Raw genomic sequence first — 15,056 nt, 5'->3', positions numbered from 1 at the left:
CCAGCTGTTCCCACAGTGCCTTGGAGAACTGCAAGTCTGATAGAATTCTCCCAGTGTTTGAGCTGATAAAATTATGGATGCTTGAGAGATTTTGGGATTTTCGAGTTTCCCCAGTCTTTTCCTACAGCTGAGCTTTAAGCTGTGGAAACTGAGAATTATAATGGAAATGCTGACAAAGCTTTAGTCAGGCAGCACCCAGCAGGCCTGTCCTTCTGCAATCAGAGGCTCATTGTGAGCTTTGAAGAGTGAATCTCTGTGAGATTTTATACTAACAAATGTTCCACATACTGATGGAATCAGTTGCTCTCTCCAGTCCCCCCCTTTCTTTCTGCCCCCACCCACTTTCCCTCTGTCCATCTCTGACTCTCTTTCTGTTTGCACAAAGTTTTATGTGCAAGAAGTTTTCTTTCTAAAAGATCTCTTTTATGTAAGTCATAGGAAATTTTTCCTATTACTCCATCATGAATAACTTTTTATTTCTGCTGAGTCATCAGAAAATTAGCTTACAAGTACAAAAAAAATCAGTCTAACTTCAAACTATGGAATAAACAAAAATATATTTTTATATGGGGGTTTACATTTTATGATGCAATAACCAGGAGTTACCCTTACCAACCCACCCAATCAGAGTCTGGTCAAGAAATTGTGATTTTTTTTAACTGCTTGAAATTTCATTCAAAAACAATGTCCCCGTGCCAAAAAACAAAACAAAACAAAACACTTGAACAGATAATATAGCAAAACCCTTTTGAATTTCTTTAAAGGTTGATCTCACCTGCCTTTCTTTTTGTCTTCACCGAGCGAACATTTGATTACTATTTACAATGGTTATTTTTAGCATTTAGAGGTGGTATTTGGACTTGGGTATTCATTCAAAATGACAGCAAACATCAGCTCTCAGTTTGAGAGCTGGTTAAATGTGAAGTAAATGGAAAATAAAAGTGGGGTTCTGATTCCTTGAAAGTACAAAGTGCTAAAACACTACCGCAATTTCAGGAGGCTAGCATTTACCAAAGAAGGCAACCCTGGTTTTGGACATTAGTGATGGCACATAGCCTTTGGTTGCCTCCTCTTTGTCCAAACAAAGTTGAAAGAACAGACTAGTCACTCCTTCCAGGACCCTTCTCCATCACCACACCACACTTGTGTGGCCAAGTTGTGCACCGCAGCTCCGTCTATTGCCCTGCACCTGGACACATGGATTTGCTCACATATTAGAAGCAAGAGAAGAAAGGGGAGAGGAGCAATACTGAGTGGAAAAACACCAAGATTTGTGCTTGATTATTGGAGATAATTAAGAGAACCTAAAAATAGGCAGGCCTCTTATTTCATATTATGCTCAAAATGATTCAAATTCAGAGCTATTCACAGCTGTGCTGGGGGCTGATAAACCACACAGAGCTGATTTGAAGCCCTTGAATCAGTGATAAGCAGATGCAGCCTCTTTCTGCTCTGCTAAGTATAACTTGGGTGGTACCGTGACTCAGACATGGTGGGGTATAATTAAGAGATCAATAATATTACCTATCCTTTACCCTGTCAATACATTTAAGTAGAGTAGAAAAAAATGGCCCTCAGAGCTCATGAACTTTATGAGACTATGATTTCAAAGTTATTGCTGGTGAGTCTTTGAAAGTGTAATGAAGGTATATATTGACTGAGCAGAACAGTAGTTTACTATTTTATTGATTTATGTTTGATATCTCCACAATATCTCCAGGCATTAGGTAATAAAAATTACTTGTATAAAAAATTGAAGGGGCTAGGGATATACTTCAGTGACAGAGGACATGGCTAGCATGCACAAGGCTTTGATCAGTAGAAGCACTATACAGATAAATATTAAACATGACAAGAAAATAGCTTCTGGTGGAAAATCACCGCCATTAGACAGATATTTCAAGTGTTAGGATTCAATCCAATTTTGTGCAGTAAACCTCCTTGATCTCTGCTACTTTGAGGAGGCTATTATCGGGATTGCTCAATAGACACATGCATGCACTGAACCCAGGGTTTCTCTCCAGCTTTCTTCACTCTGCCAATGTTTCCTTGTAGAGCGTGCTTCCCCCACCCTATCTCCATCACAAAAATATATTAATTATTCTTTCCAACCCAGCTGGAAGTCTGATCCTCTCAGAAAACCTATTGCTCTATCAACATTCCTTCATACTTTATTTAGATAGAGTTGTGATACCTTCCTACTTCCTAGCAAAAAATGCAATAGCCTTCTGAAAACGATAAACACATGCCAGGAGTCTTCGAGCCAACATATTTTGAGTGCCTATAGTGTTCAGACTCTTCACTGAAGTTTCCACTTCCATAAAGCTTGCTCTTCAATGTGGGTGATGGAGAATATTAATAACACACACACACACACACACACACACACACACACACACACACACAGAGAGAGAGAGAGAGAGAGAGAGAGAGAGAGAGAGAGAGAGAGAGACTCTTCCAAATGTGTGGAGAAAGTATGGTGGCATCTATTGGTGAGAGAAGGGACTATGTGTTTTCAAAGTAATTGTTGATCTCAGTACTAACTGAAGACATGAGAAGGTATGAGGGGAATAGTGGGAGAAAGGACTAAACAAAGCAAAACGTCCACTGAGGTGGCAGGCATGGCTTGTCTAAGAAACAGCACATGATTAGTGCTGCTGGATATGGGTGACTATGGGAAGAAAGGAGCGACATGGTGTTCAGAGCATCTTGTCACACATTCTTCATATTTCTGGTTGGTTGCACTATAATGAGGGGCTAAAGGGAAAAGAATACCCATATTTTCTGTATAGCATACAAAGTGCAGACATGGCCCATTGTAGAGTACAGCTGGGCTGTGCTTGGGACTATAGCATTGTTGATGCTGATGGTGAAGGAGAGTCAGATTTAGATAGTATTTGTATGTAGAACAGACACAATTTCTAAAAGAACACATTAAGAAGTGAGTAAAGAAAAAAAGAATCTTTTCTCTTAAAGTGAATTAAAATGAAATTGAAGCACTGTTCATGAATAGTACTATAAAAGTTCACCATGTCCAACTTTACTGAGAATGTGAAATAATCTCATACACACATTCTCATTGCTGCTAGGAATGGAAGTTGTCACTGTCACTCCAGAAAGTGCCTTACCATTGTCTCCTAACATGCATTGTGCACCTGATGACTCTGCAAAGTCACTACTCACTGTTAATATCTACTATTAACCGAGCATAGATATGCAACACATGCAGCAAGACATTAAAACATACCTAGCGGTAATAATTTTAATACCTCTACAGTTAAGAAACATTTCAATAACTATTGAATGCGTAAATAAATTGAGGCTAACTTTTGTAGTAAATCAATTTAGGGTAGTAAAAAATGAATAGATTATGCATGTTTACATACAATTGAAGCTCAAAAATATTTCTGAATAATGGAGTTCAAATATACATATCTGCACATAATTATTAAAAGCTGAAAATCCTTCTTCAGGATAAAGGTTCTACTTATAAACAGGGCCATAACATCAGGTGAGGTAAGAGCAGAGTTTCTCTGGTATTGTTCACATTCTTTCCCCTTGGCAGCAGTTCCAAACAGTTGCATATCTTTTTGTATAATATGCTAGACTGCATATATTGTTCATATAGTATAATACTCAAAAATATTAGGCAAAACACAGAAGGTGAGAAGGAAGAAGAGATAGGGATCCAAACAGAGCATCTAAGGAAGAACTTTTATTTCTCTGTGGGTTTTGTCTGCTTGTTTTATGAAAAACAAGAAAGTAACCTAGTGCTAAGTGAGAAGTGATATGGGTCCACTTTTTTCTTAGTAAAGGTGAAAATTACTATAGTCTGTATATTTATATGTTGACAAAAATGATTCTGTTTGTTTTTTTCTAAATAGGTGATAAAAGGAAGGAAGGAGGAAAAGGAGAGGAGGAAAGAGAGAGAGAGAGAGAGAGAGAGAGAGAGAGAGAGAGTCTTATTAAATAAAATATAAACAGAGGAGCTAGAATCCAGTGAAGAGGAGGAGGCATCGGCCCATATGCTTGGTCCACTCAGCAGAAGAAGCGGGAGGTAGATACAGTGGTGGGAAACGGGGAGCTTGACTTTTATTACCTATGCTTTGTCACCAGAGTGAGGAGTGAGTCCACCTGCTCAGACTGATGAAAGTTTCTCATTAGAAGTGTGAGGTCACAGAAGGTAGGAATCAGTCATTGAGGAAGCAGGCGATAAGGTAGGATTGCTAGATAATGCTGAGTGGTCACCTGAGATCTCTGGATGTATTCTTGAGGAGAGACATACCAAGTGTCCACTCACCCACTGGGAGGTTGTACCTCGTGCCTCATTGCAATCCTTGTCAGGGAAATTTTCCCTCTGAAATTGCAGTGATGGGCTTGGTTACAGAGCCTCTAAACTGGGAGCAGGCACTCAGACAGAATGAGGTCGATGGACGCTCTGTGGACTACATTTTCCGGACTCTTTGACAGGATGTCTGTTGGGTTCTGTTAATAGATAGCCCTTGTGGGAGGGTAGAAGGTGGGTGGCAAGCAGCTCTTTATTCCAGCCGCCAGCTCAAACTAGAATCGTGTGATCGAGACCTTCAAAGCTCTGGCCTCAAATCTTCAGCTCTTGTCACCCTGGCTACCGGTCACCCCACAGCTTGAGAAAGCAGTTACATCTGGGCAGCAAGAATATAGCAGGTACGAGTTCAGATCGTGAAAGGTTTCTTTGTGTTTAACATAAATAGATGTGTTAGGTCACCAGATCCTCCTCTTGCCACAAGCAGCTGAGTGTCAAGTTGTCACAAGCTGCCTACTGCTCCAACTAGGCAGCTTTCCTATCCTTTCCTTCTTAAGACAAACGATCGAGCTACTTGGAGCATCTATACCTCCCTTCAGTTTTTTTTATGTCACTTGCTTTTCTATGGCTATGCATGTAAGTTGCCCTTGTGATTGCGCCCAGCACTCTAGCATTTCAGAGCCAACATGCTGCCGTATTCAAATGTTGCAAACAAAACCAATTGCAATGTGAAAAAGAAGACTTGCTGTATTTCTCTCTTTTCACATTATGCCCTGCTCCTGCACTGCCTGGCTTGCTTCATGAAAGTCTCAGCTGTGTCAAAGCCTGGTCCTCTAGGTCATTCAGATCTTGCCTACATGAGCCCTTCTTTATTAATCTGAGAACCATCCTGGCCCCAGCCCTGAAGCAGGCACATCTGCCGCTAGGCATTCATCTCTTGTTTCATGAGCAGCTGTTTCTCATCTCTTCTTCCTTCCGGAACATGTATATATGATTGCCTGATTTGATGCCTTCGTTTCAAAATATCTGACATGCTCTTCTTTTCCAAGAGGAGAAGATCCTCTAATTAACACGCCACCGCAAAAGGAAAAACCCAGCACCAAGCTATCTTAGAGACTCTAGTGAGAACTAGAGTGGCCCGGGGCTGCCTGCAGCTCTGCAGAATTTCTTTTTATATGAAGTGCAGGGAAAGGCAGGCAGGACACAGCATGCTGAGGTGGGGAAGAGTCGGGGCACAGCATTTCCCATCGACTGAATGTTAGGGAAGACCCCTGCACCCAGGTATCTAAAATAAGGAATTCCTTACTCTACCTTGGTCCTACTTCACTTTCCAAAGCTGTCAAAATTCTGCTTGCTTGTTCATCTTTCATCTATCAGTTTATTGTTTTTAATTAAGCTCATTGCACCAAATTATATAACATGAACTTAAGTTTAAAATGTAAAGAACATTAAAGTAAACAGTTCCAGGAGCCAAAGTTGCCTCTGGTTGAGTGTTCAGCTCAACATGAGGGAAACTCTGTTGGAGGACTACAGGTGAAATGTTTACCCTTTGAGTACTACCAGGCAAAAGAGCCCAATGTGAATTCTTATTGCCTCAGTTACAGTCACTGAACTGCAATTCCATGGTGAGTGTGGACCTGTGGTTGAATACGGTAAGTGAAAGAGATTTGATCAAGCACATATATCACATGATTCTCTTTAAATTGGAGTCTGAAATCTGTCAGAACTGTTTGGGAAGGGACCAAGAGCCCCTCAAACATAAACCTTATGAAGAGGCAAGCCCATGAGAGAGACATTTTCTACAAGGGTTTAACTATTAGTATGTCTCCCTCTAAGTAACTTACTTTCAGAAAGCAACCCTACCTCAACTCAGTGAATGAAAGAAAGAAAACAAGGGAGAGAGGGAGAGAGGGAGAAAGAGAGAAAGCTAGCTAGCTAGTTAGCTAGCTAGAGATCACAGTTGAGTGGACTGGTTAAGAAGCTGAAAGGGATCAGTGATGGGGGAGAGAAGATTATGGGGTAACTATAATGACGATCATCTTATACATTTATGAAAATATCGTTACAAAACCTATTATTATGTATAATTAATGCATGCTAATAAAACACCAAGTTTTACACATGCGCACACACACACACACACAAGCTTTGAGGACTCTTCTTAATTGTGCATCGTGTGTGTGTGTGTGTGTGTGTGTGTGTGCGCGCGTGTGCACATGTATGTATGTGTGTGTCTGTGTGTGTGTGTGTGTGTGTCTGTGTGTATTATGTGTGTCTACGAAAGCTTTGCTATGCAGTTTGTAACGTTACATTATAAAGTTTTATCACAACATGAAGTTCTTGGGCAGATTTTGCATAGTGCTTCACACACCATTACACACATAATAGACATTCAATAAACGTGCTAATGAACTAACCAAAATAGAAACTGCAAAGCAGATAGGTCTAAGGGGAGTTGGGAGGCAGTCTGTGCCCAGCCTGGCATGCTGTCCTGTGCTTTGTTTCTTCTACAAAAATACAGACATGAAACCTGGCAGCTTCAGAACACAGTGGTGAGTGCTGGAGGCAGGAGAGGCAAAGGAGAGGAGTTCTTCTCTGAAGAGGTCATAGCAAGGTCACTAGCTCTGTCTCCACCACCTTTAATAAAGTGTAGATCAGCTCGAAACCCTGAGATTTAGGTCTTGCGGCTCTTAGGCTCTGACACATGAGGCGAGTTTTACAATGTGTAGATTTCTTAGCTAGTTACTGGTAACAGCATTTTCCTGGATGCTCAAAGAAAGCCCGTAGTTGCTAATTTCCCAGTAGTCTCACATGATCCGAGACAGGAATAAAAAACATTCTTTAAGAGAACTTCTTCTATCCCTAGGCCTTCCACTTTGATATAGGGTACAGAGGCGGCCTCAAATTCACTCTTATAAGGATGACTGTGAACTTCTGACTCTCCTTCCTCTGTCTCCCAAGAAGGGAAGCCTGGTTTTATTCATTGTCTGGGATGGAATCCGGGGCTTCTACATGCTAGGCAAGTACTGTAGTGACTGAGGTATGTCACACTCCCTTCTCTTGTCACAAAGTACCCAGTTGAAACTGCAGGTGAAAAGGATGCACGAATTCATACAAAGGACTCCAAATGCATACAAGGACACTTGGGATATGAGCGAATGTAAGTAAAAGTTGGTATTAGTTACTGGCTATTGTTTAGCAAAGCTTTTCTGGGCAGGTGGCTTGGGGACAGTACTGGTCCATATATGTGCTTCATCACTAACAAATTATCAGGTTAGAAAGAGTAAGGTTTCCTTTGGCCTCCAATCTTGAAAGTCTTGGTCCATGGTTACTGGTTAAGGTGGTTTGGGTGGGCTGAGCAAATCCCTGGAGGCAGTAACATGTGGTGGAAGATGCTGCTCATGTCACATCTGGAGGCAGATGAGAGGAAAGGCTAGAGGGTGAATACCACTTTCAAACGCACGCCCTCCATGTCTAAGCTTCTTCTGCTAAGTCCCCTCTCAAAGACTCTGCCATATTTCAACATCTCAGTGGACCTTTGGGAGACACTTTATATCCAAAATAGAGAAGTCCGTAACTCATCTGGAACATCACAATGAAACGCACTTAAAAGATAGAATGTGATCTTTCCAACGATGGCAAGCAAAGTAGGAAGTTAAAAGTGAACAACTAAAACCACCTGGAAAACATGGGATGGTAGACTGGCACTGGCCCAATGTAGGAAATCCTGGTTTCGTTTCATAACCCTCAGCTCCTGTGAGGAACACAGCTTTTGAATGAGGCTTCAGTATGTAACCAGGTGTGTACCTGGCTATCAAAGCCAAGTGCTGTACTGTTCTTGGCTGTGTCAGAGGAATAGTCATGGTAAACATTACATAGTACATTGTAGTCCTACACAGCAGTCTTCGAACTGCTTTACAGAGTATGTCTTTGGAAAGAGGGATCCTGACACTAAGCAATGGTCTTCTGCTGAGGAAGGTCTGTAGACAATAGTCTGTTATGAGTGAATGTCTTCTCTGCAAGCCCAGCTCTAAACAAACTAAACTGAGTTCACAGTTCCTTTGTATACTCAAAAGATTGGTTCCAGGACTTCCTACATATGTCAAATCTGTAGTTTTACATCTACAATAAAATGGAGTATATGTCCTTTTATGTACATCAAATCATCTGTGTGTTGCTTATGATATCTTATACAATGTAGATGCTGGGCAAATTATTATGGATAGAACACAATGACAAGAAAAACAATAGTAGACAAGCCTTGACCAAATACACTTTAGTCCCAACAAGTTCTTCTTGCATATTTTGTTAATTGAATCTACAGATGTGAACCCATGTGTATGAGGGCTCGCTACAATCAGTAAATCACCACCACAAAGCTAAAAGTGACATATCTGAGATCCTATACTCAGTTTGGTCTTTACTGATTCCTGGACAGGGAATGTGGGCACAAGTGTGACCACTAACCTTTGCTTTAAGATGATATCAAAATTCCTGAGTTTTTGGTCATATATCCCAAGTCCTAATCTCCCCCAGATCTTTAGGACTTGCAATTCATTGTCTCTTGATATGTCAGAATGAATATTTAGATCTTGGCTGTTCTTGCAGACCCGCTGTTTTCAGTGTCACCAGCCTTCCCTTGGTGATGTTCAGTCATTCTCCATCCCAAGGCTATTTTCTTCTCCTCCATGCCTGACAAGTAGTGGTCCGCTCATTTTTCACAGAATGTCTTGTGCTTACTTTTCAATATAGACCCATCAATTTGCATCTAAAATTTGAACTATTCTTTCTACTTTCACATGCTGTTATTTTCTTGTTTTAAAGCATCAGACCCCACCCTAAGGGCCACTCACTCAGAACTTTTATTTTAGCAAATGCGTTGATTAGATAAATGGTATGCACATTACCGTCCTGGAAGCTCTGCATTGTATGCAAATCGACTCTGCTAAGTGCTTTGCATTCACCATCTCCCTTAATCTCCACAGTCCTGCGAATTAGGTACCACTTTCATCCTCCAGTACACCCAGGCAAATGGCTTAGCCATCATGAGGGAGCTGCCTAAGGATCTTGGCTGAAATTCAGGATACTATGAGGAAACACAAATTGGGTCACAGTAAGGGAATGGGCAACAGTCCCAGCCAAGGAAACTGAGCTGTGTTCTAGAACGTAAGCATCAATGTACCAGGCTAAGGTATAGGACAAGTTAATTAATGTCTGAAGAGAGGCTAATGCCTGTTCCTAGGCTCCGAGGAAGAAAGAAAATGAAGACATTCTCAGCGCAGAAAGGAAGAGAAGGCAATGACTACTGAAGGAAATCTAGTGACCTTGAAACTTGCTCAAGAATGGAGGTTTCACGGAGCGCCAACAGAAGAGTGTGTTTGTAGCATTCTCTCTATCTCTGCTTGTCACTCCCCATTCTCTCCCGATTGGCATGAGTTCCCGTCTCCCTCTCTTCCTGGTATATGAGATTGATATGGGGATGCTCTGGCAACAGGAAGTCCAGGGCACACTGAACACCTTGTCTTTCATAGCTATTCCTCCTTGCATGCTTCTTACATAGAGCAGAGCCGAGCCCAGGAATGCTCTACCTACAGAGAAGCAGCTAGGTAGCACATGTCAGCAGAACTCAGCTGACAGTGTGGATGAAAAGCACTGGCCGCTGTGGTTTGAGATGCAGCACTGCCCTCATTCATAGTCTCAGAAGAGCATTCAGGCTGTGTTCCTGGACCAGGAGGGACTGGAGGATGATTATATCCACCAGCCCTCCCCTAAGCCTGTCAGCCTCCAACACAATGAGGCAGCCCTGATTCGATGACCCAGTAAGTGAGGAGAGAGAAAGGATTTCAGTTAACAGAATTTTAGGCATAACCCACTTCCACAAGGAGAACTCCATTTCCAACCTTAATTTTTAAAATGTCATTCTTCTTGTTTGATTTTCTTTTTCTTTTCTAAGTGTGCCCTTCCGAGGGTAGTTGGTTGAAATTGAGGCAGAAAAGCAATTTTACTTTTACACTATAATAGTAATTTTAATCATAGTCACGTGAAATGACTCCCAGACTTAGGGTGAGTCTCAGCCTGCTAAATAACAATGTTGTGAGATTTTAATTGAGGGCTATTTGAAAATACCTCATGGGTTTCTGTAAGGTATCTGCACTCAGAGGGGACCCTGCTTTTACTTTCAAAGCCAAAGAATTTCATCACTAAAGATGCACGAATACATGTCAAACTAAGCTCTTTTATTGAATTTACTTTTATCTTTTCCTCCAGAGGAAAAATGCTTTGTTCTTATAACCCACATCAATTTCATTCATCAGCTGTCTCCTCGTAAGTGATGATCTGTGTGGAGAAGTGCCTCTGATAATAGATTTCTTTTTACAGCAAGGAGCCAGTGAGTAGTGCCCGAGCTGGTCTCTGGCTACTGGGAACCTTGTGGTAGGTTTGCTTTTCAAGTTTTCATTCTGTTGTCTTGTAACAATATTCTAGACCCCCCCTTTTTGTCAAAAATCAATAAATCATAAAATCAATCTCATAGGTTTCCTTGCAATTAAATGAGTTGCCTGAATCTACTGATAAGTTTTAGTCACCGTGCCCATTGATCACCTGCAAATATGGCATAGGTCCTGGTGTTCCAGGACTCTGAAACTTGATAGTAAGCTTTCTCTGGCCAACACTGAGGTCCAACATGTAAGCCCAGAGTATGTCTGACATAAATGTGGACGTTTTGGTAGAAGTAGGAGACAGAAACTGTCAATGAAGAGGTTCAATTTAAAGAAAGTTAAACTTTATTTAGGATAGATAATCTGAGAAAGACTAAGCATTAGGAGGTAGATACTTGTAACTCCAGTACTTTAGAGAATCATGGGTTGAAGGTCCTTTGGGCCCGTAGCATGAGACCCTGACTCAGAACACAAAACCAAACCAATCAGTGTACCAAGGACTGCCTTTCCCTTCATGTGTATATGCGGGTGAGCATGTGTGTTGTATGTTTTGTGCTGTGTGTGTGTGTGTGTGTGTGTGTGTGTGTGTGTGTGTGTGACATTCTTAATAATGTTCTCAAACAAAAGGTGATGTTTTCTTGGCCTCTCTTGCCTTTCCTCCTCTGTACACTGGATACATTCTGGTCACAATAAGGTGCAACCCTTGATCATTGATCTTCTGAGTGTCCCTGATTTTTGATCATACCTGAATCTCAGCACTCAGGAGGCAGGAACAGGAAGAAAATTACTTGTTTAACTATACTAGAGTTACTAGGCTGCTCTGGAGATGCAAACTGCATTCTCGGAGGGTGTTTTAGTTTGGATTGGCTTTGATTTCATTTACAGCTTTACTCACAGAACAGTAAGCATTTACCTGGAATCATCCACTCATTAGACATTCATTTACTAGAGGAGATGTTAGAGTTTTCAGAGACTTAAAGATCGTCTAGGTTTTTTTTTTTGTTGTTGTTGTTGTTGTTTTGTTTATTTTGCATTTGTGTTATGTTCTACTGAGATGAGGATTCATGTATCCCAGTCTGGGTCAAACTCACCATGTAGCTGAAGCTGGCTTTGAACTCCTAACCCCCTTACCTTTATCCTCAAAGTACTGGGACTAAGTAACAATACCCAGCTCAAGATTGTCTAGAACATTAGGTAACTTGTGCAGTGTTTTACTGTGGGGAACTCTGCATGCTGGACCACTGTCTATATCCATCATGTTTCACTCACCAGCCATCCACAAATGATTTATGTGGCAGGCATCCTTTCTCCTTTGTGCTTTTCTCTGTGGTTCTATATGCAGGGTCACCTTCTCTTTGTTCCAGCCTGTTTTCTGACACTTTAGAATCATACCCTATGGATGTTTTTGTTTCTCTCTTTTATTTAATTATTTTAACAAAATATATTTTGATCATATTCTTATATTCTTTCCCTTCTCTCATTTCTCTTGGATCTTTCCCACATTCCTATACACCTAAGTTCATTCCTCCCGCCTAAAAAAGAAGAATGAAAATCAAAACCAACAAAACCAGAAAAAAGTTAGCATGGAGAAGGGAAAGTGGATACAATGTTCCACTCCTTAGGAAGAAACTATTCTCAATTGATACCTTCTAGAAAGTGACCACCAGTCTTTCCAGTGGAGTGGAACTAGGTGCATTCGCTGCACCCATGTATCCAGAGCAGACCTCATGCTCCAAGAGAAAATGGCCAACAGAAAATGGGTGCCGTGGTTTCTGTATACTTCTGTAAAGATTCTGGAAACAATGCTTTCTAGTGTAACATCAGGGTTGGACACAACATCCCTTATCTAATGGGCAACTTAATACTAGGGTTCTGGGAGATGAATAAAATTCTCTGAAGCAGCCATATTCTTTAAGGATATGCAACCAGTTCGACCTTGACTGAGCAGAACTGTGACTGTAGAAAAGGGACGAAATTTAGTTTGGGCTGTGCTTAGTAGCATTTGTGACACTTCGGTAGCAGACATGCACCTCTTAGCTTTTGGAAAGTTTCCTAAGCTTGTACACTGATCTTCTACCAACAATGCAACTGAGAATATGACAAGGACACAAATCACATAACCTCCCTGTCTATAGCTCACCTGTCTGGTGAGCTTAGCTTGTGTTTTGTATATACTAGTTCATGTATTTTTATTATCTGTGATCGTAAAAGTTCCTATGAAGCTGTGCATGATGTCAAGTGGAATTCCACATTTGGGCTGTGTTGGCGGGAAGATAAAGAAGTCCAGACTCTGCTACACAACAAATTTGAGGGCAGCCTATGCTACATTTATTTCTGTCTTAAAGAGAAAAAAATCCATTAACAACTGTAAGTAAATAAAATTACAGTGAACTTTCCCCTGGTGTAACATGCATTTATAACAGAGTCTCTGTTTCCAAGTCATAATCATTTATAGTTAGCTCAGAATAAACCGATAAAGCAGACTAGGTATTTTCATCTCCACAGCACTTTCTGTGTTTCTTTCAATGTCATATTTACCCTGGCCTCTTTCTCTAAATGAAGCACCCAGCCCAATTAAATATAATCTTTCCATAACAGCTACAGAGACACTGGAAATTTCAAACACCATTCAGATCAAGTCTCTATCTGGAGCAAGACAGAGCATGATAATGGTCAGAAGAGCTCAAACAGCTCTGCTTAGGAGGACACAGCAGTCACAGTGTAATGTGCTATTCACAAGGTGTTAGCTATCTGATAACAGGATTGACAAGTATGCCAGGAAATGAATTAATTAGGAATGTCCCTTACCCATCATACTTATACCAACTTACTCACACACTTATCTACAGTAACCATTTTTCCTCTTCATTCCTTGTTGTAGGACAGTTCTGAGCACCAGAAATATCTGTGCAGCTTATTATGAATCCAATAGTTTCTCTGATCACATGACCAAGCAAAACCACAAAATATTAACCAGATAATTATATACCTGCCGTGAAGTCTATGGTACAGAAATTTAAATATATTGTTAAATATTCCTGACATTTTCCATGTGATTTTAAAAAAGAATTATCAAGGTAACCTCTAACATTTCTTTCTCATTTTTCTCTTTGTATTTCTTAATGTCAAAGACCACACACACACACACACACACACACACACACACACACACACACACACGACAGAAAATAATAGTTACCTTTGTAATTTTGTAAATTATTCTACCATGGAAACCAGAAGGCTTTAACTCTATGCCCATAGGCAGTAAGAAACCATAAATTACATTTTCTCGCACCAAAAGGACAGTTGGAGGGCAAAGGGGATTGTCTTTCTATTAGTGAACCATGGCAGGCAATGATGGAGAAAATATCATGCATAATTCACAAATCATGTCTAAACCAGCAGACACCCAAAAGGCCTAAGACGCCCAAGAATGACACCAGGCATCTTCGGAATGTGACATAAGTAGCCAACTGAGAAAACCCAATTCAGAAACCAAACGGCAAGCCCTTACCTTGGAGGGCCTGTAAGCTGTGAGTCTGTACAATTATGCAGAGCTGCAGGACCAGTTGTGGCGCACTTTCCAGAAAGGTGGCCAGCAGGTGCAGCATGCTCACATCTGCATACTCGTACACCATCTTCCAGTAAAACCGCCACCTACTGCTCTCCCCGCTCTGCCGGCTCCGGATACCTAAGTATATTGTGTGCAAATACCTGGAAGGAAACAGAGACACAAGGGAGACATGAGTGGCAACTTGAAATTCAAACTCCAAAGTCATTTTCCTGGCGTACACGCAAGCACGCACACAGAACAAGGAACTTTCTCACTGTTAAAGCTCAAAGGGCAGCGCCTTTATGAGCACCCACGGTCTCACTTGCTCAGTTTGGGAGATTACAGGCATCCCACTGAATCACAATATGTAGACATATGAGATGGAATTTTGTGAACACGGGGTATGGAAGGGATTTTCTCTCTTTAAAGTTCACCTCCATCATTCCTTGTCAGATCCTGTGTGTGCCCCACTGTGAACACAAGGCGATGCACAGAGCAAGTCTGGGGTTCTAACAGTTACGTGCTTATACCTATCTCATGCCTTTGGAAAATGTTAGCATTATTTAAAATTTCAAACCGGTAATAACGAAAGATGAGAAGGCTAATGAACCCACTATGTCTGCCATAAAGATTGGCTAATCATTGATACGTTGCTGGTATTTTTCAAACGTGTACTTACCTGTGAGATGTGTGCACGTACGTGTGTATATGCGTGTGAGTGTATGTGCTGTCTGTGAGAGTGAAGTCATCTGTGTGCATGTGTAGCCAAGAGGTTGATAAAGAG

At 41.1% G+C, this 15,056-nt stretch overlaps 1 protein-coding gene across 2 annotated transcripts in view; it reads right to left on the bottom strand.

Moving 5' to 3' along the window:
• Xkr4 (XK related 4) overlaps window positions 1-15,056 on the bottom strand; it is a 403,270-nt gene that overhangs the window by 138,839 nt on the left and 249,375 nt on the right. For both annotated transcript variants that reach the window (NM_001011971.2, XM_087547833.1), the window contains 1 exon segment: window positions 14,234-14,433. In NM_001011971.2, the coding sequence (NP_001011971.2) occupies window positions 14,234-14,433 (200 nt within the window).

Source organism: Rattus norvegicus, chromosome 5 (assembly GCF_021556685.1).
Source record: "Rattus norvegicus strain SHRSP/BbbUtx chromosome 5, alternate assembly SHRSP_T2T, whole genome shotgun sequence".
Classification (NCBI taxonomy): domain Eukaryota; kingdom Metazoa; phylum Chordata; class Mammalia; order Rodentia; family Muridae; genus Rattus; species Rattus norvegicus.
Note: the sequence above shows the minus strand (reverse complement) of the source record. Positions and strands in the feature narration are given on the sequence as shown.